Source organism: Panthera pardus, unplaced genomic scaffold, assembly GCF_024362965.1.
Source record: "Panthera pardus isolate Hobbes unplaced genomic scaffold, ASM2436296v1 HiC_scaffold_15, whole genome shotgun sequence".
Classification (NCBI taxonomy): Eukaryota; Metazoa; Chordata; class Mammalia; order Carnivora; family Felidae; genus Panthera; species Panthera pardus.
In genome coordinates this window covers 8,707,026-8,732,242 of record NW_026526710.1, presented here as the reverse complement: position 1 = coordinate 8,732,242, position 25,217 = coordinate 8,707,026, and the positions used below count along the sequence as shown (strand labels likewise).

General features: G+C 43.0%; 1 protein-coding gene across 2 annotated transcripts in view; it reads left to right on the top strand.

The window, feature by feature from the left end:
* Positions 1 to 270: 270 nt before the first annotated feature.
* Positions 271 to 25,217, top strand: part of FBXO21 (F-box protein 21) — a 46,168-nt gene continuing 21,221 nt past the window's right edge. Inside the window, exons 1-8 of one of the 2 annotated variants that reach the window (XM_019467334.2) lie at positions 271 to 540; positions 1,413 to 1,548; positions 3,869 to 3,963; positions 10,697 to 10,818; positions 13,785 to 13,931; positions 14,235 to 14,371; positions 15,466 to 15,602; positions 24,517 to 24,696. In XM_019467334.2, coding sequence (XP_019322879.1) covers positions 302 to 540; positions 1,413 to 1,548; positions 3,869 to 3,963; positions 10,697 to 10,818; positions 13,785 to 13,931; positions 14,235 to 14,371; positions 15,466 to 15,602; positions 24,517 to 24,696 — 1,193 coding nt within the window. In that variant the 5' untranslated portion in view covers positions 271 to 301. The remainder of the gene's footprint in view (positions 541 to 1,412; positions 1,549 to 3,868; positions 3,964 to 10,696; positions 10,819 to 13,784; positions 13,932 to 14,234; positions 14,372 to 15,465; positions 15,603 to 24,516; positions 24,697 to 25,217) is intronic. The other variant, XM_019467335.2, reaches the window with a different exon arrangement.

Here is a 25,217-nt window from a genome sequence, read left to right as displayed (position 1 = left end):
AAAAGTTGGTAGGGTTATTGGGAAGATCTGATGAGCTCATGCACAGGAAGCGCTCCGGACACATAATCAAAAAGGGAATCTGCTTTGATCGCTGGTTCGCAGCCGCAGGGCCCACAGCACAGCTGGTTTGTAAGAACGGGTTTCCCTGGGTCAGCCGTGGCCCGCGTTGCGGGCGGGGAGGGGGGGGTGTGGCCACGGGTGTGGGCGGGGCGACCTGGGGCCCGGCCCCTCGAGGCGGGTGGGCGGGGCGAAGCGGAGGGCCCTGGCGCGCGCGCGCGGCGGGCCCAGGTACGCGGACAAGATGGCGGCGGCAGCGGTCGACAGCGCGATGGAGGTGGTGCCGGCGCTGGCGGAGGAGGCCGCGCCCGAGGCGGCGGGCCTCAGCTGCCTCGTCAACCTGCCCGGCGAGGTGCTGGAGTACATCCTGTGCAGCGGCTCGCTGACGGCCGCCGACATCGGCCGCGTCTCCAGCACCTGCCGGCGGCTGCGCGAGCTGTGCCAGAGTAGCGGGAAGGTGTGGAAGGAGCAGTTCCGGGTGAGGTGAGCCGGCCGCCCCGCCGCCCGCGCCCCCGCCCTGCGCCCCCTGGGCCCGGGCCTGGCCGGCCCGCGCCGCCGCCTCCCTGCTCGCGCGCGGACCCCTCCCCGGAGGCCACCCCCGGACCCCTGCCCGCGGACCGACAGACAAAGGCCTCCAGGCCGCCGGCTCCCCGGGCCCCTCGGGTCCACGCCGCTGCCCAAATTGCGCATCGGGAAGCGCCCGGCAGCCGGGCCCGCCTTAGAGGGTCACGACGGTAGGATCCCTGCTGATCCATCCCGCGCGCTTCTTTGTGCCCGACTCCGAGTTAAAATGTTTACATGGATCCGGCGATGCAATGATCTTAACAGCCCTTGGAGGAAGCGGACGCAGCATCCCCTGCTTGCGGGCGGAGAGCACAGATTTCGATGTGGGACCGCGGAAAAATCTGGCCCTGGCACACTCGCCGTGTGACCTTGCGGGGTAGCGACTTCCCTTCCTTTTGAGCCTCATGCATCGACTTTAGGCGGTGATAATTAGACCTACCTTTTGCTGCTAGTTATTAAGTGAGATGATGTGTAAGGAGCATTTACGCGGGGCCCGGCTCTTGGGAGGCGCGCAGGAAATGTTAGCAGCCCTTGTCGTCACTGTTATTGTTGCTGCAACTGGCCCCATTTTATAGATGGGGAGCGGAGACACAGCATTCCTACTGCTACGCCAAGGTCACGCCGCGAGCGAGTGCGTGCGTGCCGGGTGGAGATTTGAACTGGGTCCATCGCCAGGGCCCCTAGTGCCGCTAAAGCATACTGCTCTTTCCCTGTGTCTCAAGGCTGCCTTTGATTTCGCGTGTCTGCCTTTGAGTCTCTGTGAAGCTGAGGGGGTGTTTCTCTCCTTGTAGGTGGCCTTCCCTTATGAAACACTACAGCCCCACCGACTACGTCAATTGGTTGGAGGAGTATAAAGTTCGGCAGAAAGCTGGGTTAGAAGCCCGGAAGATCGTAGCCTCCTTCTCAAAGAGGTTCTTTTCAGAGCACGTAAGGATCTGTTGATGTAGCTCCCGGCTTTTGCCTACTGTGGTGCATGTGTCTGGGTCTGGAGGCTGTAGCTCATCCAGCTCTTTTCCGTATCCGTTTTTCAGTCCTCACGATCCCTTACTCACTTAGATGGCCGCAAGAGTCATTGTGTCCTTTTCCTCCTATCCAACAACACGAAGCCATTTGTCCCTGCCAGCTTTACTTTTCTAAAGCCAGCGAGAGAATGGGGCTGGAGGGGGAGGGACGGAACTGCGGCACAATGTAGAGGGAATCCAGATCAGCATTCTTTCCCTGCAAGGGGGTTAAACCTATTTTTCGGAGCCTCCCCTTGAGTTGGGGAATCATCAGTGATTGAACCGCTGTACAGATTTCACCCAGTAGTTTTCCCGGAAGGGTTGGCGAAATTAATACAGTTTTTCTTCTCTGTGGCTTTGAAGATTCTAACCCGTGGTGAATAGCACTATTTGTTAGGGTAGCAGAGGATTAGAAGCGATCTGTAAATCAGAATTATTATTCCCTCAGCTAAATTATCTTACATTACATATCGTTATCCCCGAAAAGTTTTTGTGTCTTTGTTGTTTTTCCTAATATTGCTGAAATGCAGGGGGTTTTGTTGTTTGTGTTTTCCCACAAAGTGTCTCACAATTTCTGTATCAGGTCCTGGTTCTTTTTGTAACTCTGGGAAGTAGTTCACACTAATCTTTTAAATTTATTTCTTAGTACAGGGGTTGGGGGGAGGTCTGGAAGTAGAGCCAGTCTGATTTATTTATTTTGGGTTTTTGTTTTTTTTTTAAGTAAACTGTACGCCCAATGGGGGGCTTGAACTCATGACCCCTGAGATCAAGAGTCACATGCTCTACCAAATGAGCCAGCCAGGCACCCCTGATTTATTTTACTATCATGGTTTACCGAAGATTAATTCCTCTTTTCTTCTTTCTTTCTTTCTTTCTTTCTTTCTTCTTTCTTTCTTTCTTTCTTTCAAGATTTTATTTTTAAGTAATCTCTGCACTCTATATGGGGCTTGAATTTACAACCCCAGGATCAAGAGTTGCATGCTCTACCGACTGAGCCAGCAAAGCACCCCGATCAATTCCTGTTTTCTAATGTTAATTAATGTTACTTCATAGGGTTCATACATGCAGAGTGTTTTCAAGGCTTTTCAAGTTTTGAAGGGGAAAATTTGAACTTTGGACAAATTTGAACTTATTCTTCTGTGGAGAATAAAACTAGATACTCCCCAGTATAATTCATTTCTATAAATAAACGTTCGTTGATATTAGGATGCATAGTTTATGTTCTGGATGAGCCATGTCCTGGCTGAAAGCATTCATACCATATTTTAAAAACTGGTACAAATTGTTTATGGGTGCTAGATATATTTGATGCACTTTGTCATGGGCTGCTGGTTTGCAGCTCCTACTTCTAGTCCAACTGGTTTTGTGTGCATTTTTAACAGCCTGTGTGTTTGTCCAATAATGATGAATTGTTATGTTTCTTCCTTAGCTCCCTCTTTCCCTGTACCACTGCCTAATTAGAAGTATGTCAAAGACTTTGAACACAGTAGGAATATACTTAAGATTGATCAGTGGGCGAATGATTACTTTGGCTCAGGACCTTTCTATTCCTGTGTTCTCTGCATGCACACAGGTTGACATGAAATTTCCTGGCTACTTTTAAAACCAAGTGGGGGGCGCCTGGGTGGCTCAGTCAGTTAAGCGTCCGACTTCAGCTCAGGTCATGATCTCACGGCTCGGCTCATGAGTTGGAGCTCCGCATCGGGCTCTGTGCTGACAGCTCAGAGCCTGGAGCCTGCTTCAGGTTCTGTGTCTCCCCCCTTTTCTCTGCCCCTCCCCTTCTCATGTTCTGTCTCTCAAAAAAATAAAAAAATGTTTAAAAAAAAAGTGTTAAAAAAAAAAAGTGGAAGAATTAATAGAATTTTAAAGCTCATTGGTACCATCACCTAAATTTACAGAGGAGAAAATAGGCCCAGTGAGTTGAGTTACTTGCCCAAAGTACTAGACTTCTCTCTCTGGGTCTCTGCTCCTACTTGACTGCCTCACAAATTGCATGAAATCATTGTGAATTATGATACTGAAGCTACAGACTATGAAAATATAATTAATGCACAGTTGACAATAAAATCTGAACAACTTATTGATACTGGACATTACTTTCCAGCCATGGTGAGTGGTACAAGATAGCGTAGGATAGCAGTTACCACTGCCACGAACATGAGCACCTTTGTATCTCAGATTTGTGTAGGAGAGTGACAGCACTGTTGCCTGTGACTGAGGCCTGTTTGTATATGTCTTCTTCATAGGTCCCTTGTAATGGTTTTAGTGACATAGAGAATCTTGAGGGACCAGAGATATTTTTTGAGGATGAACTGGTGTGTATCCTAAATATGGAAGGAAGGTAAGTCATAGTTTTAGCAGGGATTGTTTTTTGTTTGTTTGTTCTAATAATAATGCCCAGAATTGACTGCTGTAATTTGTATGTGGCCGAGCCCTGGGACATGTGCTTCCCAATCTTTCATGTCTTGCTGTAATTATATTTTTGAAAAATTCTGTGTAAATAATATAAATACACTGAGACAATTGATATTTAAATAAACCTTACAAAAATCTTTTTGGGAAGAAAAGAGAATGTGTATTTGTTCCCACTGTAGGTCACATACGGGGCTCTGGGAACTTGTATCTGTTATGCCATTTAGTAATATAAACTACCCTTCCTTTATTATGACCTCTCCATCCACCATCACTGAATTTGTCTGTTATGGGTTGATTTTTTTTTTTTTTTTTTTAATAGGCATGTCTTAATGGATGATTTTTTTTTTTTTTTTTTTTTTTAACAATTTCTGAATTTGGGTAAGAAGTCATCTTACTTTGGCTATGAACATTCTAGGTATCTGGTTGAGTCCTTCTTTTATGTCTCCTGATCAAGAAGAATCCATCATCTCTTGGTTGTTGCTTACAAATTTTTATGCCTTCTATTTTCTGCTGTGAAGGTTAATTTCCAGTTTACCTAAAAAGATGACTTGGCTTCCAGTGTAACATACCTGTGGAAAAGGTTTTCTGCTCTAACAGTTTGGAAACTATTAGTGATGGAAGGTAGAAACATAGCTTAGCATCTTCCTTAAGAGAGCTCATTGTGATATGTCTCACAAACAAGAAGTAAGGTATTCTTCTTGTTGTTTTTAAAGGGATTTAGGAGAGAGAAATGTCTATCAGTGGAACAACTGTAGGGGAGAGGTAAGATGTGCCACTATTCTAGGCCTTGGATGAGTTCAGATGCAGAGGTCATTTTTCCGTTTCTATTTTGGTTTATCTATAAATGAATTAAAGTATGATCTAATAGTCAGCATTGTGCAGCCTTAAAAATAAAAGCTGGCTGTCTTTTTTACATATGTATGCATATACTTTAAAATACATAAATGTAACATATATACTAAGTTTATTAGTTATTTTAGTTTTTTTTTTAATTTTTTTTTTTTAACATTTATTCGTCCTTGAGAGAGAGAGGCAAAGCATGAGCAGGGGACAGGGAGAGAGAGACACACACAGAATCCGAAGCAGGTTCCAGGCTTGAGCTGTTTGTTAGCACAGAGCCCGACACCGGGCTTGAACTTACGAACTGCGAGACCATGTCCTGAGCCGAAGTCGGAGGCTCAACCGACTGAGCCACCCAGGCGCTCCAAGTTGTTTTAGTTTTGATTTGATGTTGAGTGCAGACTTTGTTTCTTTTTGCTTATGCTGTTTCTCCCTTCCTCCTTACTCCCTCCATTTGTGTTGGTTTCCCAGCCCCGCCCCTGTAATTAACTTAGGTTGCCAACTTAGGTTGTGTTCCTCATGCCAATATGCATCGACATACGTGGGGATGGGAGCACATCGTTATTTCACAAAATTGTGATCATTAAATAGGTACTTTCCTGTATCTTTTTTTTTCTCATTCGGCGTTACCTTGTGGAAATCTAATCAACTGATTTGATTCATTTTATTAACAGCCGTTTACTGTTTACAGTATGTACCACAGTTTATTTAACTACCCTGCTATCGATGAATAACCACTACCTTCTCCATCTTATGTTCCTGGGGAGGGTGATGTTTTTCGTGGTGTCATTTCTAAGTAATAGGCTCGTAGGAATGAGTGTCCCAGGTCAGGCTATAGAATGTTATTGAAAAACATAAAAGATAGCGTGTCCTTGGGTGGGGAGACTTATTATCACAAAAATGTCAGTTCTTCTAAAATTAACACATAACCCTAGTGCCATTCCATTTCAGTTCCAAAAAGAGTTTGGGGACAGGAGGTTTTTTTGTGTGTGTTTTAATTGGATAATATTGGCATAAAATATATTGAGAACAATAAATTCACTAGAAAAGCCAGAAAAAACAATTTTTAAATAATCACGATGTAAGACTTGCATCACTAGATGATAGGGCATATGATAAAGCTAGCTGTAATCAAAACAATATAATGTTTAAATGAAAGTTGAGAGCGACATCAGTGATAATAATTCAGAAACAGGTCCCAGCATAGAAGATAATCTATTTAAAGTCAGAGGGGGAAAGATGGCATATTTAATAAATAGTATTGGAGGTAACTGAATATTCATCTGGAAGAAATTAGAACATCATGTAGCAAAATTAAGTTCCACAAGATTAAATTACCTAAATTTAAAAGTTATCACAATGAAAATCCCTCAATTAAATAGACTTCGTGTCCAATCTAGGGAGACCTACTTAACCAAGACTGATAATACAAAAGCAGTACAAGAATATAGACAAAGGGTTTTTCAATAAGAAATAAACTTCCCTATGAGCAAAGAAACTGTAAAGAAAGCCGATAGAATTCTTAAAATTTCTAAGAGGAAATTGAAAAATGTACAAAGGAGGAGGACATTCAGAAAAGAGCAAATCCAAGTAGCTGAGAATCATGTAGATCTTTAAATTCACTCTTCACAGAAATGTTAAGTAGTAACAAAATATTGCTTTTTTCACCTCTCTCGTTGGCAAAATGACTAAATAGGCACAGCCAATTAAAAAGTATACTGTTGGGGCACCTGGGTGGCTTAGTCAGTTAAGTGTCTGACCAGCTCAGGTCATGATCACAGCTCATGGGTTCGAGCCCCACATCAAGGTCTGTGCTGACAACTCAGAGCCTGAAGCCTGCTTTGGATTCTGTGTCTCCCACTCTCTGTCCATCCCCTGCTCACATGCTGTCTCTTTCTCCTTCAAAAATAAATATTAAAAAAAAATTTTTTTAATTAAAAAAAAAAGTATAGTGTTATCATCTTTTTAGAAGTAAATGTCATAGATATGTCACCCCTTGGCCTGACATAATTTGAGCCTAAAACAGGGTTGTTTTTAAATGACAGGGAATATGCTCACATTTGTAAATATTTTGGGATACTTTACATTTGTAAATATTTTGGGTATTCTTGAAGGAGCCTGTTTGTTTTCATTCCCGGCAAATGCTTATTGTGCAAATACAGAAAGTATAAAAAGGAAGAAGGATAGTTTTCCAAAAATGCTAAAGCATTAATCTCTGGATATTTGAAAATATTTTGCTTTTATGGTGTTCTGTGTGGTCTTTAAAAAGAGTACATCTTCAATAAAGATTTGAAACAACATATTAAAAATGGCATACACTGTACTTGAGAAAATGACCCAGAGTGACCATCACTGAAACATTTCAGTAAACCTACTGGATTTTAAAAGAAAAGTCCTTTGGGCATCCAAGCAAAAAAGATGAAGTCACTTACAAGGGAAAGAAAATCAGAATATCATCAGACTTTTCAACAACTGCTCTGTGTCAGAGGAAAAAACAATAACATATTTAAGATGCTCAAGGATCAAAAATGTCAGCCAAGGATTTTTATATCCAGCCAAACTGACTTCCAAGTATAAAGACTACAGACCCAAACTTACCAACTTGCAAGGACTCAGGGACTTTTGAGCCCTTCATGAGAAATGTTCTAGAAAATAGGACAGTGTCAGACAACCAAAACAACCAGAGAGACACTGACACAAGGACTAATGGTGACCATCAAATCCGTATTTATTTGTAGGATTACATCCAAGTGACAGTTAATAGGGTAGAAGGTATTGTATGTAATGGCCGTAAACCCTTTTAATATAGATGTAGTACAACTGTTTAAAAAGCTGAGCAGAGAATAGGGCAGAATGTAAGCAAAATAAATTTAGCTCTTTTCAGTACTCATCAAGGTGATAAATATATTGGTCTCGTTATTCTGAGGCTTGGTATATGTATGTTTCTAAGAGAGATGTGGAATAAAGCAGACGAGTAACTAGGTGATATTCTAAGTCATCTCTGGTATCCTGGATAAGTAGAGTATTCCTGGAAGAAAGAAAGCTATAGATACAGAATAGAAACTGGTAAAAACTGTATAGTTCTGAATTTGATTTAGAAGTGTCAGTATGAATTCCTGATGTATATTTAAAAATAATGTAGGTGTATGTGTGTGTGTGTGTGTATACACACATAGATACATGAGATTTATTATTTCTATCCATTGAAAAGGTTCAGAAACAACAACCAGCCTAGTAGAAATGATGATCCCTAGTAGTCAGACAGTGGTCTTAATATACCATTTCCCATCAAAAGAAGCCAGGGTTTTGGGGAAAGGGCTGATTCTAGGTCTTATACAGGAATTGTAAAAGATCAGGCTGGAGAATCTTGAAAGCCTGGAACCAGGTATCAGGAGAAGTACCAATATTTCATGTTGTAAGTGTTCAGGGACCAACGTGGAGGGGCTTCCATTGGCCAGAGATAGGATTTGAGCAGTAGCGTGGATAATAACTGGAATGGGTTGAAACACACTAACTGCGTTTAGCTCCGCTAGTTCATAATAATACTTAGCAACAACTAATTGTTCACCTCTGGAGGGTAATAGAAATCCAAATTATTATTATATTGAAAAACAGTAAAAGGAAAGACATGAGCATTTATCCCGCCTTTCCTATATATTGTGCCGTTGGGGGAGCCAAATAGTAGATGAGAGGAAATTATTCCTTATAGAAATACTCTGGCTAATAAATGAAGAAGGGATGGTGGAATTAGAATATCGCCACTTTGCGACCTCTAACGAATTAACAGACCTGGGCACTGAGGAGCGGTGGCTGCTAACGTCACCAAAGAGACAGCCAAGGCGCAATTGCCTCCTGATGGAAGGACTTCCTTGCCAAATAAACAGAATCTGAATCTGATCAAGCCTCTACATCCAATTTGCAGGGAATTCAGAAGACAGAAGAGCATGTGAAACTATACCTTGTGGATGCAGTCAGCAGATTCCAGACTGGGAAATTCAGGTCACACAACCAGGTTTCTTCAGCAAATAAAGTGCAAGGGACAGAAAAGATGGAGGGGATCCTGTGGATTAAGGGACTTGAAAGACCTCAAAACTGGCTAGAGAGTTTAGGGCTGTACGTTTGGTGAGGCAGTGATGAGCATGGAGGTGTGGGTTGTGATTGCTGTGGATGGGAGGAGAGGGTCTTGGAGTACTTCTGGGGTGTCTGCAAAGTTTCTCGGCCTGAGTGGTGGATACAGGGTTGTTTGCCTTATACTAATGCATTAAGCTGCTTACTTGTTTCATGCACTTTTCTAGATTGACACACTTTACAACTCAAAGGTTAAAAGGCTGGTGGAACCTAGCTCTGCTGACGGTCATTTACTAACTGAAGAGTGAGAGGCCTTTATTTCTGAAGTCACGCAGATAAAGTAATCGCTGTCACCCTGTTTCCCATGATCCCCATGTGCATTTGGTATGTCTGGTGAAGTATCTCATCCACTAGCAAGTATTTATTGAGCTTCTGCTGTGTGCCAGACCTATCCCAGGCACTGAGGATACAGCGGTGAACGACACAGAAAGCACTGCGTCTGTGGGGCTTACCTTCCAGTGGGGGAGAGAGTCACTAACCTAGTAAGATGATTTAGTACATTAGAAGAGGAGAGGGGGCTCTAGACAGATACTAACCAGGCAACAGGGTGAAGCGGGGAGAGGGGAGAAGGCCTTACTCAAAATGGCATTTGAATGAAAACCTGAAAGGGGGTGAGGGTGGGGGTTGCAAATCTCCAGGGAACGAACCTTCCAGTCAAGGACCTGAGAGTGCTGAGGCCCCAGGTGAGCACCACCGAGCGTGATGGCACAGCAGGGAAGCCAGTGTGGCTGGAGGCCGGACAGAGATGGGGAATAGCAGGAATTGAGGTTAGAGAGGTCATGGGGCAAGAGTTTAACGCACCGTCGTTAGGACTGGAGCTTTTACTTTGAGCGAGGTGGAAAATCCCTGGAGACTTGGGTACGGGATTTTTGTGCCGTGACTTAACATGTTAACTGAAGCGCTCTGGCTGCCGTGTGGAGGGGCAGGATTTGAAGCTGGAAGCTCAGTGAGGACGCAGATGAGCTAGTGAGAAGTGTTCACCTGTCCGATACACGTTGAAGATGGAACTGATAGCTCTGGTGGATGGCTGGAATGGTCTGCGAGAGCAGGCCACCAAGGAGGGCAGGGTGGCCCCAAGGTTTGCGGCCTGACTGCAGAAGCAGAGTCGCGTTCACCCGAGACATTTCAGGAGCTCACCGGATATCCGAGCGGGGATGTGGAGTAGCAGTTGCACGTAAGGAGAAGTGTGTTCTGGGAAATAAGTTGAAGGCTGCCAGAAACAATATTTGAAACCATGAGACTGGATGAGATCACCATGGCCGTGATCGTAGAGAAGGTCGGCCGCCCAGGGCCCGAGTTCCCTGAGGCAGGTGCCCAGCGGCCAGCAAAGGATTCCAGATGCCTCACCCCTAGCTCCTGAGCCTCGACCAACTTTTCAGCCCCAGCTGAAAAGCCCCAGCTTTTCGGGTTTCTCTTGGATTTCCTTTTAGTCAATCTGAAGCCATGCAGGTCAGTGTTTCTTGGATTTCAGCACTACTGATTCAGTGTTACGTTACAGATGCAAAGTCCTAAATTGTGTTGTCTGTTTCTGTGAAAACAAGTGCTGTGTGGTCATGAACCAATTATATTCTTCTTGTTAAGTAGACTCTTTACATGCTGTAATTAGTGTGAAGGGAAGTAAAAAAAAAAAAAAGTAATCGGAGGTTTTTATAGTGTCTTGATTCTCATTGGCTTGTTTGTTTGTTTTCCAGAAAAGCTCTGACTTGGAAGTACTACGCTAAAAAAATTCTTTACTACCTACGCCAACAGAAAATTTTAAATAACCTAAAGGCATTTCTTCAGCAGCCTGATGACTATGAATCGTACCTTGAAGGTGAGATCTCAGCGATGATCTTCCAATAGGCAGCTAAGTTGTCGCTCTCAGCAGTAGTGGATACCGTCCCCAAGGGTGGAGCAGTGGAAACGTGGACCGGGCCGGGCCGCGTGGGCTTCTGGAGGTGGGATTGTGTGGTCTGATCACTTAGGTAGGCAGAACTGCTCACCCTAGAGCTCAGATTTTGCCAGAATATTTGGCCGTCAGCTGAAGCAAGACAGCGCCTTCTGAAGATGCACCACCAGTTCAAAGCACGAGGCTGATATTTTAGCTAATGAGGTTAAATCCCCTGTTTGTCTAAGCTTTCAAGCGTCATTTCCGAATCAGAAATAAATGTATCCAGTTTTGTCTCCATGGGACCTCATGCAGATCCCTTCACCTCCCTGGTTGGAGTTTAAGGAGGATGAAGTGCCCTCGCGCATCAGTGAGTCTGCTTGTCCATAATGAGAAGTGAGGAGGAAGAAGTTGAGTGGACGGACGCGGTGAAGGGAATAACTTTCTGTTCCTGCTAAATCGGGCAAGAACAAAATGTGACTTAATTTTTTCTTTTAACTACTTAAATTCCTAGCGTATCACACAAACGCTCCCATAAGTCATGGTTACGGAGTACAGATACGCCTGTCCGTTCACTTTCATTCCCTGCTCCCCACAATTTACCCAGTTCGCCGGTTTTCTTCCTTGCCAGCATTTCCGTGGTCATGTGCCCGCTCTGTTACTGTTGTCGTGCGGGCTGTCACCAGCTCTCCCAGCAGCAGCTTTCTGAGTAGCACTTGCTTCCCTGAGCCTCATGGCTTCTGACCCCCTAGTGCTAGTCCAGCCTGAAACCTGGCCTTTCCACCACTCCGAGTGGCCACCTGATTTCCTTTGTTTGTTTGTTGTTGCTTTTTGGTGCCTTCCGTAATCTGGACCTCCCCTAGCCCCAGACTTTTCCCCATTACTCTCCAAAACACACCCTTTGCTCCGGCCAGTGTTGTCCTCCCTCCTGGCTTTGTATCTTCGTTAGTGGTATCCCCCTCTCAAATCCTGCTTGCCCGCAAGAGTTCCAGGTCCTGTGTAACTTCCGCTGAGCTTCTGCTGACTACTGCAACGCGTGCAGATTTTACTTGCCTCGGGAGGGGTGCGGGCAGTAGCATTGACTAGTAGACCATGGTTAATGTCTGTTTCAGGTGCGGGCATTTTTCTCCAACTGATCATTAACTTTCTTGTGTCCCTGGTCCTTTAACGTTATTATGATCCACTGCATACTCCATGGTGCCCAGCGTGGATTCTTACTGATTGTGTAAAAGTCTCATATCCAGAAGGAAGTGAAAAATCTGTTTCAGTTGATTAAAATCAAACAGCCTTATCACCCTGGAATTTTCTATGTGTACTGGAGTTGAGAGTCCCCCTCTCTGCTGTTCATTCCACAGTCAGGAACAGTTTAACAGGGTGTGTTTTCTGTAGCTTGTTTATAGAGAGGATTGCTTCTTTTTCATCTTCCAAATACAAAGTAACATGATTTTCCATAACTCATCCAATCAGTACTGTAGGCACTGGGTAGCCATTGAAAGTTTTTAAGTGATTGAGCAGGAAGTTGGCTCCAAGGTTTTGATTCTTGGTGACTGACAAGAATAATCTGATAACTATTAACAAAGTCTAGGAATCATAGCATTAGGGTGGAATGGACTTTGAGAAGTCCTGCAGCCAACAGGTGAGGAAACTCCATCCCGAGGAAGCCCAGGAGCCAATCCCTGGCTAGTGGCAAAATTAGCACTGGGGTCCCAACTCTTGTTCACTGCCTTCAGCTCCTTTGGGATGTTGAGTAGCGGGTCAAGATCCTAAATTGAATTTAAATGACTTAAAAAAAAAAGCAATAACTGCCGCTTCCCAAGTGAAATTGTCTTATAACCAAATGATCAAGTTAGCCCTTTGGCATCTGGCTAGAAAATGACCTAAGGTCGGGGCGCCTGGGTGGCTCAGTCATGTAGGCGTCTGACTCTTGACTTCAGCTGGGGTCGTGATCTCACAACTTGTGGGTTCGAGCCCTGTGTGGAGCCCTTCATTGGGCTCCACGCTGCCGGGGCAGAGCCTGCCTAGTATTCTAAATACATACATACGTACGTGATTCTAAACAAATACATACATACATACATACAAAACAAAAGAAAACGACCCAAGGTAATAAAGAGCAGAGAGGTGATTTTCAAGACACCGTGTCTCCAGTGTACTTTGTACAAGTCTTTGGCTACAGGTCCCCTGAGTGTCACTATTTCTGTAATTCAGAGGTATAGTTATCTCCAGAGTTCATTTACTATTTCACCTTTGAGGGGTACAGTTTGTGGAAATCTGTCATTGTGAGGGCTTTCAGCTTTTTAAATTTTTTTTTAAGTAAAGGAACTGGCTTATGCCATTAAGTGTTCGGAGTTCTTGGGAAGATCTCCTTTATAGCATTTATTCCTCTTTGTAATAGAGTATGGGAATATGCTGCATATCACGTGGTTTCTTGAGTCCATGACCTTTGAGAGAGAGTTTGGTTTATTTTTATTTAAAAAAAAATATTTTTTTAATGTTTATTACTTATTTTTGAGAGAGGGAGAGACAGTGCAAACTGGGGAAGAGCAGAGAGAGAGGGAGACACAGAACCCGAAGCAGGCTCCAGGCTCCAAGCTGTCAGCACAGAGCCTGACGTGGGGCTGGAACCCACGAACTGTGAGATCATGACCTGAGCCGAAGCCGGACGCCCAACTGACTGAGCCATCCACCCAGACGCCCCTATTTTATTTTTTTAAAATAAAGTGTGTGAACTCCTTTGTTGTGAGAAGGTTGCTCCTTTTCCATGTATCAGCAGCAGGGTCTGGCATCTACAGATGAAGCTTATCTGGCAGGTGGTGGAAAGAAGGATGGCCCCAAGTGTCTGTGCTGAGTGACCAACTAATAGGACGAGGGCAGAAATAGGAATTTATTCAGTGACTCCTGTTTATTTTCAGGCGCTGTATATATCGACCAATACTGCAATCCTCTCTCTGACATCAGCCTCAAAGATATCCAGGCCCAGATTGACAACATCGTAGAGCTGGTCTGCAAAACCCTCCGGGGCATGAACAGTCGCCACCCCAGCTTGGCCTTCAAGGCAGGTGTGGAATTGCTTTGGATCCAACTGTATTTGCAAAAGAAAACCTAGCAGAGCTATTGGTTAATGTGAGAAATTCTGTAGTATGTTTCCATTATGTCACCAAAGAAGCAGTTAATGACACAACCACATGTTCACTTGGAAATGTGAAAGACTTTAACTTCATATTCTTTCCTCCACCCTGGACTGGCAGCACCTACTGAGTATTGTTAGGACATTGCCACTGTCTGCGTGTGACAGGTCGTTTGGGATGCTGGTCACAGCCTTGCCAGTGCTTCTGTCCTCAGAGTAGATCTCTGTGTTTCAGGTGAATCCTCCATGATAATGGAGATAGAACTCCAGAGCCAGGTGCTGGACGCCATGAACTACGTCCTTTATGACCAGCTGAAGTTTAAGGGGAACCGAATGGATTACTATAATGCCCTAAACTTATACATGCACCAGGTAAATGTGGGTGTATTAAAACATAATCATATGTCTTTTTGAAAGCTCATTTTTGATAAATTGTATAGTTTGGGGCACACATACATGGTCTTTTCATCTCTCAATGCCCAGTGAAACTCACTTTTGCCTCCACTGTGAGGGTATTGCTGTGGATTTTTATTTCTTTATAGTGTCCTCTGTGTGAAAACCCTTGATCATTTCCTGTCTAGAAATACACATTTCTCTGACTTTGTTCGGTTAATTTGTGTCTTATGAACACTAAACTGTGAAACTAATCGTATCTTTTTCCTACACTGGCTTCTAGAAGCGTTGGAAGAAATCTGGCCAGCCATTTTGGCCAAATTGATACTTCATTTTTATGTGCTTCCTTCTTGACACTGTTTTCAGATCTATTCTGTTGCTCTGTATGCTAATCTTTTTCTGTCGTATTTCATACACTTTCCTTGAAATGACCTTAAATTCTTTTGGAAGAACAGCCTATCTGCGCTGACAGAGCAGAGCCTTCTTGGCATTGTCTCTCTTTCCCTTTCCCCCTGCCCCTCCCCTGCTCATTCTCTCTCTTTTTGTCTCAAAATAAATAAATGAAACTTAAAACAAAAAAATGGAAGAACAGCCTAGATCACAGGTCTGTAGACTTTTTCTGTAAAGGGCCAAACAGGCCTTTTGGTTTGGCAAGCCAGATGCTCTGTGTCCCAACTGCTTAGTTCTGCCATTGTAGTTGAAAGGGGGCACAGACGTTACCAAAACAAACGGGTGCGGCTGTGTTCCAATGAAACTGTATACACGGACATAGAAATTTGAGTTTCGTGTAATTTTTAATGTGTCACAAAACGGTATTCTTTTGACTTTCTTTAAACACTAAAAAACGTGAAAGCTCTTCTCATGCGGGCCGTACAGAAACAAGTGGTGGACTTGGCTCGCGGACTGCAGTTTGCAGAGCCTTGATCTAAAAAAAAGCAAATCTTCATCCACTTAAACCACAAAACCTAGTGTCGTTCCTGATGCACAGTGAGTGCCTAGTGAGGACTTGCTTTGAAGGAATGAGAAGGGAGGGTTCGTTTCTGTGAAGCTAAAGGATTTTTTTTCTCCTTCAGGTTTTGATTCGAAGAACAGGAATTCCGATCAGCATGTCTCTGCTCTACTTGACAATTGCCCGGCAGTTGGGGGTCCCGCTGGAACCTGTCAACTTCCCCAGTCACTTCTTGTTAAGGTGGTGCCAAGGTGCAGAAGGGTGAGCCACCCATGCCATATGTTGTGATTGGTCCTCGGGATTCACTCCCACTGTGCTGAGAGGAAGTGTGGTAACGGAACAGAGGTCGACTAGGGCACGGGGGGGGGGGGGGGGGGGGCAGCTGTCTTGTTCCTTGGCCATCAGTGTCCGTATTCTGGTTCTGAGAGAAGGGCACTCTGGATCTTTCTGTATCACTTCTTAAAGCTGCATGTGAATTTACAGTCATCTAAAAGTAAGTATAAAGACTAGGACTAGGGGTGCCTGGGTGGCTCAGTCGACTAAGCGTCCGACTTCAGCTCAGGTCATGATCTCACATTCATGAGTTCAAGCCCTGAGTCAGGCTCTGTGCTGACAGCCTGGAGCCTGCTTCCTTTCTGTGTCTCCCTCTCTCTGTGCCTCTCCCTCATTCGCACTCTGTCTCTTTCTGTCTCTCAAAATTAAATAAACGTTAAAAAAAACAAAAAGAGGAATAGAGGAGCACCTGTATGGCTCAGTTGGCTAAGGATCTGCCTCTTGATTTCCGCTCTCACAATTCCTGAGATCAAACACTGTGTCTGGCTCTGCACAGACCGCGTGGAGTCTGCCTCCCTCGCTCTCTGCCCCACACCCGCATGCACATGCACACTCTTTCTCCAAAATAAATAAACATTAAAAAACATGTTTAAGTTTGTTTATTTTGGAGAAAGAGAGTGTGTGTGAATGGGGAGGGGCAGAGAGTGAGGGAGACACAGAATCTGAAGCAGGTTCCAGGCCCCACGCTGTCAGCACAGAGCCCCACGTGGGGCTGGAACTCATGAACCGCAAGATCCCGAACCTGAGCCGAAGTCGGACACTTAACCAGCTGAGTCACCCAGGTGCCCCAAACTAAATAAACTTAAAAAAAAAAAAAAAAAAAAGAGTAGGACTAGGAGTTCAGGATTTTAGGTGGATCTTAAAATCCTTTTGTTGCAAAGCAGATCAGATCAAAGAGTTTTTTGTTTAACAAGGAATCTTGCCTTTTACTTTTTTTTAAGTTTTTATTTAAATTCCAATTAGTTGACATACGGTGTGATGTTAGTTTCCAGCGTACAATGTAGTGATTCAGCACTTCTGTACAACACTTGGTGCCCATCACAACACGTGCACTCCTGAATCTCCATCACCTATTTCTCTCATCCCCCCGTGCACCCCCCCTCCCCGTAACCATCAGTTTATTCTCTATAGTTAAGAGTCTGTTTCTTGGTTTGCCTTTTTTTTTTCCCCTTTGTTTGTTTTATTTCTTAAATTCCACACATGAGTGGAATCATGTAGTATTTGTCTTTCTCTGATGTATTTTGTTTTGCATAATATCCTCAAGTTCCATCCACATCCTTCCAGATAGTAAGACTTCATTCTTTTTTATGGCTGAGTAATATTCCACTATATATACACACATATGGATATGTATATGTATGTACGTATACGGATATGTATATATACGTATATGTGTATATGTATACACACACATACATATATACGTATACACACATATATATACATATATACATATATACATATATGTATATGTATATGTATACACACACACATACACCCCACGTCTTTTTTATCCATTCACCAGTTGATGGACACTTGGGCTGCTTCCATAATTTGGCTATTGTAGATAATGCTGCTATAAACATAGGGAGCATATATCCCTTTGGATTAGTATTTTTGTATTCTTTGGATAATTACCTAGTAATGTGATTGCTGGATTAACCTTTTGAGGAACCTTCATACTGTTTTCCAGAATGGATGCACCAGTTTGCATTCCCACCAACAGTGTGCAAGGGTTCATTCCCCTTTCTCCACATCCTTATCCACACCTGGTGTTTCTTGTATTGTTGATATTCACCATTCTGACAGTGTAAGGTGATATGTCATTGTAGTTTTGATTTGTATTTCCCTGATGGCGAGTGATGATGAGCATCTTTTCATGTGTCTGTTGGCTATTTGTATGTCTTCTTTGAAAAAATGTCTATTTGTGTCTTCCGCCCATTTTTAATTGGATTATTTGCTTTTGTAGTGTTGAGTTTTAATGAGTTTTTTAAATATATTTTGGATACTAACCCTTTATTGGATATGTCATTGGCAACTGTCTTTTCCCATTCTGTAGGTTGTCTTTTGGTTTTGTTGATTGTTTCCTTCGCTGTGCAGAAACTTTTTATTTATTTATTTACTTTTTATTTTATTTATTTTTTTGTTCTTTATTTTTGAGAGAGAGAGAGAGACAGAGCACTCGCAGGGGTGGGCAGAGAGAGAGGCGAGACACAGAAAGCGAAGCAGGCTCCAGTCTCGGAGCTGTCAGCACAGAACCTGACCCGGGGCTCGAACCCACAGACCCTGCCGTCATGACCTCAGCCAAAGTCGGTCGCTTAACCGACTGAGCCACCCATGCACCTCAGAAACTTTTTATTTTGATGAAGTCCCGTTTGTTTATTTTTGCTTTTGTTTCTCTTGCCTCTGGAGACCTACTTAGAAAGAAGATGCTACCTGTGCTCCCCTCTATGATTTTAATGGTTGCCTGTCTCGTGTTTAGGTCTTTCATCCATCTTGAATTTATTTTTATGAATGATGTAAGAAAGTGGTCCAGTTTCATTCTTTTGCGTGGAGCTGTCCAGTTTTCCCAACACCATTTGTTGAAGAGACTGTCTTTTCTCCATTGGATATTCTTTCCTGCTTTGTCAAAGATTAATTGATCATATAGTTGTGGGTTCATTTCTGGGTTTTCTGTTCTGTTCACTGATCTGTATGTCTATTTTTGTGTCAGCACCAGACCGTTTAGATCACTACAGCTTTGCAAGATAGCTTGAAGTCTGGAATTGTGATGCCTCCAGCTTCGCTTTTCTTTTTCAAGGTTGCTTTGGCTATTTGGGGTCTTTTGTGGTTCCATACAAATGTTAGGATTGTTTGTTATAACTCTCTGAAAAATGCTGTTGGTGTTTTGAGAGGGATTGCATTAAATGTGTAAATCGCTTTGGGTAGTTTACACGTTTTAACAATATTTATTCTTATCCATGAGTATGGAGTGTTTTTCCATTTTTTTGTGTCTTCAGTTTCTTACATCAGTGTTTTATATTTTTCAGCGTACAAATCTTTGACCTCTTTGGTTAGGTTTATGCCTAGGTATCTTACAGTTTTTGGTGCAATTATAAATAGGATTGATTCCTTAATTTCTTTTTGCTGCTTCATTATTGTATAGAAATGCAACAGATTTCTATATGTGGATTTTGTAACTTGCGACTGACTTTACTGAATTCGTGTATCAGTTCTGGCAATTTTTTGGTGGAGTCTTTTAGGGTTTCTACATAGAGTATCATGTCTTCTGCAGATAGTGAAAGTTTGACTTCCTCATTACCGATTTGGGTCCTTTTTATTTCTTTCAGTTGTCTGGTTGCTGAGGCTAGGACTTCCAGTACTGTGTTAAATAGCAGTGGTGAAAGTAAACATCTGTCTTTTTCCTGACTGTAGAGGGAAAGCTGTCAGTTTTTCCCCATTGAGGAGGATATTAGCTGTGTGTTTTTCATATATGGCCTTTATGATGTTGAGGTATTTTCCTTGAAACCTACTTTGTTGGAGGCTTTTATCATGAACGGGTGTTGTACTGCGTCAGAAACTTTTTCTGCATCCATGGGAATGTTCGTATGGTTCTTATCCTTTCTTTTATTAATGTGGTTTATCACGTTGATTGATTTGTGAATGTTGAACCACCCTGGCACCCAGGAAGAAATCCCACTTGATGGTGGTGAATAATTCTTTTAATGAACTGTTAGATTTAATTTGGTAGTATCTTGTTGAGAATTTTTGAATCCATGTTCATCAGGGATATTGGCCTGTAGTTTTCTTTTCTTTTTTTTTTTTTTTAATTTTTTTTTGTTAAACGTTTATTTATTTTTGAGACAGAGAGAGACAGAGCATGAACAGGGGAGGGTCAGAGAGAGGGAGACACAGAATCTGAAACAGGCTCCAGGCTCTGAGCTGTCAGCACAGAGCCCGACGCGGGGCTCGAACTCACGGACCACGAGATCGTGACCTGAGCTGAAGTCGGCCGCTTAACCGACTGAGCCACCCAGGCGCCCCTGTAGTTTTCTTTTTGAGTGGTGTCTGTATCTGGTTTTGGTATCAGGGTAATGCTGGCTTCATAGATTGAATTTGGGAGTTTTCCTTCTTTCTCTATTTTTTGGAATAGTTTGAGAAGAATAGGTATTAGCTCTTCTTTAAATGTTTGGTAAAATTCCCCTGTGAAGCCATCTGGCCCTGGACTTTTGTTTGTTGGGAGATTTTTTACTACTGATCCAATGTCTTTGCTGGTCATGGGTCTGTTCAAATTTTCTGTTTCTTCCTGTTTTAGTTTTGGTAGTTAATATGCTTCTCGGAATGTATCCATTACTTCCAGGATGTCCAATTTGTTGGCTTGTAGTTTTTCATAGTACTCTTTTAATTGTTTGTATTTCTGTTTCTCCTCTCTTACTTGTGATTTTATTTATGTGGGTCCTTACTCTTTTTTGATAAGTCTGACTAGAGGTTTATCAATTTTATTAATTTTTTTCAAAGAACTGGCTCCTGGTTTCCTGGATCTGTCCTGTTGTTTTTGTAGTTTCTGTATCATTTATTTCTGCTCTAATCTTTATTATTTCCCTTCTTCTGCTGGCTTTAGTTTTATTTTTCTTTTTCTAGCTCCTTTAGGTACAAGTTTAGGTTGTTGATTTGAGATTTTTCTTACTTGATGTAGTTGTGTATTTGCTATATACTTCCCTCTTAGGACCACTTTTGCTGCATCCAGAGGTTTTAGTCCATTGTGTTTTCATTTTCATTGGTTTCTGTGTATTTTTTTATTTCTTCTTTGATTTCCTGGTTGACCCATTCACGTTCGGTAGCATGTTGTTTAACCTCCTTGTATTTGTTTTATTTCTAAATTATTTCTTGTGGTTGACTTCAAGTTTCATAGCATTGTGGTCAGAAAAGATGCATGGTATATCTCAGTCATTTTGTATTTGTTGAGGCTCGATTTGTGACCTAATATGTGATCTGTTCTGGAGAATGTCACATGTGCACTTGAAAAGAACGCGTATTCTGCCGTTTTAGGATGGAATGTTCTGAATATATCTGTTAAGTCCATCTAGATCAAAGAGTTCTTAAAGTCTTATTTTGCAGTCTTCCATAAAATCTCCCCTCCCTCCCTCCTCACCAGAGAGAGAGAGAGAGAGAGAGAGAGAGAGAGAGGGAGGGTGGGGGAGGGGGAGACAGCAGGGTAGCCGAGTTCTTCACTCATGTGCACAGCAAATGCTCAGTTTCTTATCATCAGTGATGCCCCTTTTAGGTAAGGTTGGTGACTGATGTGCATTTTGTAGACCAGGTCAACAAGTTCTGTTTTGTTCTCCTTTAAGCTTGGTGTCCTATTGGACATAAAGCTTTTTTTCAGCTGTAGTCTAGCTTTTGTGAAAGAAATAGTTCATCACATAGTCAGAACTATCTTCTCATTAAATGTGCCATTTAGAGGAAAAAGAAACAAAGTTATTTAATTATATCCTGTGCTTTGAATGACCTTGTAATATCCTCTGGCGAGTGATGAGCAGTATAGTAGAAAGTACCTGAGCTTTAGTGTCGGGCTGGGTTCAGACCTCGGCTTCCTTTCTTCCTCTGTGAAAACGGAGCACGTTTTTCAAGCAGTTGGAAGATTGAGATGGCCCAGTGCTTTATACACCTAGTAGAGTTTGTGACTCATACCTGGAAGAAAGGCGTAACTCGTCTCTGTATTTCTACCCCCTAGTTTAAAAAATAAAACCTGAATAGTTGGAGCCTCCTGGGTATTCCTCATCCCCTCCTTCTTCCTCTCCTCTGCAGAGATAACCACCAGTTACCTGCAAGTTTCTGTTATTTCCATGCAAATTTTTATAGTTCATTACATATGTATATTTCCTTAGATGGTATGCATGGGCGTCCTTTCTTTTCCAGATACCCTTTTCTACACGTATTGCGTGGCTTTGGGTAGCAGGTACCCACTTTCCGTGATTGTAAATGGGGAATATGCTCTCTCAGTCCGTTCTCTCTGCCTAGGTAACCCAACCGATTTCCCCAAATATCTCAAAAATAATCTTAAATGCCCATGTAGTAATCCACCAAGGATCTCTGCATGATCTAAAGCATTTAAAACTGCAGTTGCCATATTATTTGCCACAGAAACGTATTGCTGGGCACAGTTGTGCATGGTAACAGTATCATTTTTTCTTCTCAGGCTACGGTGAATGTGCACTAACAGTGCAGATGAGCAATAAAATAATTTGTCCGTACACCAGGCACCTGGCAGAATCAAACACCGAGCCCCTGGCTGGGTCCTCAGGGCAAAGGAGTCAGGAGGCCAGTGAGAATAGTGTGGGTGCACAGCCCATGAAGCAACGGCCGGGCTGCAAGCCCTCTCCTCACCTGGACCCACGTTCATGCCCTTGGTCTCTGATCCGTCCCTGCACCAAGACCCTGTTGTCTTACTTACTGTAACTTTATTGTTTACTAGTACCTGGTAGGTCAGATCCGCCCCCCCCCCCCCCCATTGAGTTCTTCAGAATTTCCTTGGCTCTTCTTAGCCTTTTGCTCTTCTATAGATTTAGAATCAATTTACCAGCCTCCTTCAGAAGTCCATAAGGATGTTAATCGGTACCAGAGTTTACTTTGGATTGGATTCATAGATTAATACGAGCAGTGTTGTCAGTGTTTTGCTCCTGAGTCTGTCTGTGAACGGGATGCCTCCCTACACGTGTAAGTTGTCTTTAATATCCTTAAAAAGATTTTATTGTTTTCTTCATGAAGTTCTTTAACTTCTTGCCAGACTTACTCGTTAAGTACCTTAAATATTTACTGCTAATGTAAATGGTAATTTTTAAAATTATGTTTTCTAAGTATTGATGATGTATAGGGATACGACTGATATTTAGATATAAATCTGATAATCATCCCCTTTGCTGAATAAATTATTGGAGCTAATTGTCAACTCTTGTGGGTTTCCAGTGTAGATGGTCATATTGCCTGTGAATCGTGACCGTTTTGGTTCTTTTCTTTCTAGCGTTTGTACATTTGTTTCTTATACTTATTCTGATGGCTGGGTGTTCTCACACAGAGTTGAGTAGAACCAGTGATAGTGGGTACCCTTGTCTTGGGTATGACTTTAGGTGGAATGCTTTCAAAATTTCATCATCAGGCATGACGTTTGGAGTATTTCCTTTCATTGAGATTATCAAAGCTGCCTTCTAAATTCCTAGTTTGCTTAAGTTCTTTTTAGTTAATTATTATTAGTATTATTCTTTTTTTAGAAAGAGGGTGAGAGTGAGCGAGGGGCAGAAAGAGAGGGAGAGAGAATCCCACTCAGCTCCCCCACACTGTCCGTGCAGAGCCTGAAGTAGGGCTTGAGCTCACCCAATGCAGGGCTCAAACTCATCAACCAAGAGATAGAATCTGAGCCAAAGTTGGATTCTTAGCCAGCTGAGCCACCCAGCTGCCCCTGCTTGTTTTATTAAATAAGTAGGCATTCGATTTTTTTTTCCAAAATCTCTTTTCTGTGTCTACTGATAAAATCATACATTTTTCTTCGTACGTGCTGAAATAGATTTTTTAACATTCAATTATCCTTTCATTCTTGGGGTACATCTGTCTTAATCATATGGATTTTTAAAAATACATTGCTGTATTTGATTTGCTCCTATTTTATTTAGGATTTTTGTCTGTAATCAATTTGTGTGTATGTGTAGTTCTTCTAGACTCATAAAAAGAGTTGAAGAGCATCTCTTATTTTTGGAACATTGTGTCTGTCTTGCTACAGGAAGTATATTAATATGACTCTAGGAAGAAATCTGGGCTTTTTAAAGCAGCCCAAGTGAGGGGCGCCTGGGTGGCTCAGTCAGTTGGGTGTCCGACTTCGGCTCAGGGCATGATCTCATGGTTCATGGGTTTGAGCCCCGCCTCGGGCTCTGTGCTGACAGCTCAGAGCCTGGAGCCTGCTTCGGATTCCATCTCCGGCTCTCTCTGCCCCTCCCCCACTTGTGCTCTGTGTCTAAAGTAAATAAAAATTTTAGAAATTAAATAAATAAATAAATAAATAAATAAATAAATAAATAAAGCAGCCCAAGTGAAAATCTCCTGCGTGGTTTGCAGTGGGCATAAGATCAAAGTGGAACAGCTGCTCAAGAAAAAAAAAAAAACGCAACTGTCCCTGAAACAAAGACCCTCAGGAGTCCTCAGAGAATGTTCTTGGTAATGGTGATGAGGACTGGCTTCGTGTGACCTCCTCCCGCCGCTCCGCTCAGCTCAGGCCACCACCCTTTTTGAGAGCACGGTTCACGGGAGGGGTGGCAGGGTCAAGTGCGGGGGCTCAGCTCTCTGGTCTGGAGCCAGGTTCCCAGGCTGAGCCCTGAGTGCCCACCGGAGTGTGTCTGCAGGGTCGGGGGCGGGACACTTGGCAGGGCTGGGTTCTGTAACTTTCCTCACAGCCCCAGGGGCCTAGGGCCCACAGACGTTAACCGTGCTAATCTGCAGAATCATAAAGTGCCTCGGGCCTTCCCACCCAACTTCTGATACAGCGTTTTGTAGACTAAGGTCAATAAATTCTCTTCTGTTCTCTTTTAAACTTGGTTTGATCTGGCTTAATCTCCTCGCAAAACTGTATTTGATGGCACGCATCGGTGCCGTTTCCTAAACATCTGTGTCCTGAAGTCTTAACACAGCAGGGAATGTCTAAAGGGTCAGATTTTGAACTCTAGACAAGGCCTGACTATTTTAAGTGAAAATGCTGCTGTGTTAATAATATTCAGTCTCTAATTTGAGCTACTTGTGGGGAGGGGGAGGGGATGTTAGACATTGCCTGTTCAGCTCTGACTTGAGATTGGGCTAACTGCCTGTGCTGTCTGGATAGGGCGACCCTGGACATCTTTGACTACATCTACATAGACGCTTTTGGGAAAGGGAAGCAGCTGACAGTGAAAGAGTGTGAATACCTGATCGGCCAGCACGTGACGGCAGCGCTGTACGGGGTGGTCAACGTGAAGAAGGTGTTACAGCGGATGGTGGGAAACCTTTTAAGCCTGGGAAAGCGGTAAGGTTTTCGTGGTTTTCCAGCACTTCTGCAGAGTGCGTGTCTTTGGAGGCTCGGATTGCCTCACAGAGGATTTTATTTGATGGGCCTCCCGTCATGCGGCAAAGCTGTGGATGCCGGGAGGCACAGCTGGGCTGTCTGCGGCTGTCTACCCACCACAGAGAGAAACGCATCCTTGTGACATAATGCTGTCCTGGCTTAAGATGTACTGAGTGACTTTGACACTCTTGCAATGGACTTGGGCGCAAGTTTTCTGTAATATTTTCAATATTTTCTTTAGTAACCAGAATATTTGAGACTGGTAAAGGTTACTTTTCAGGGCAGTATGTTCTTCGGTCCAAGTGCCTTGTCATCCTTTGGTTTATACATTTCTATCACTTAGATAAGAAAGCAAACAAAAGTATGAAACCATTCTGCCTCTGAGTCCAAGGGAATATGTCTTACAGGGAAAATAGAAGATTGTATGTTGTAGTCGTAGTTCCCTGCCTAACGGTGGAATTCTTTGTTCTTTTAAAATAGGC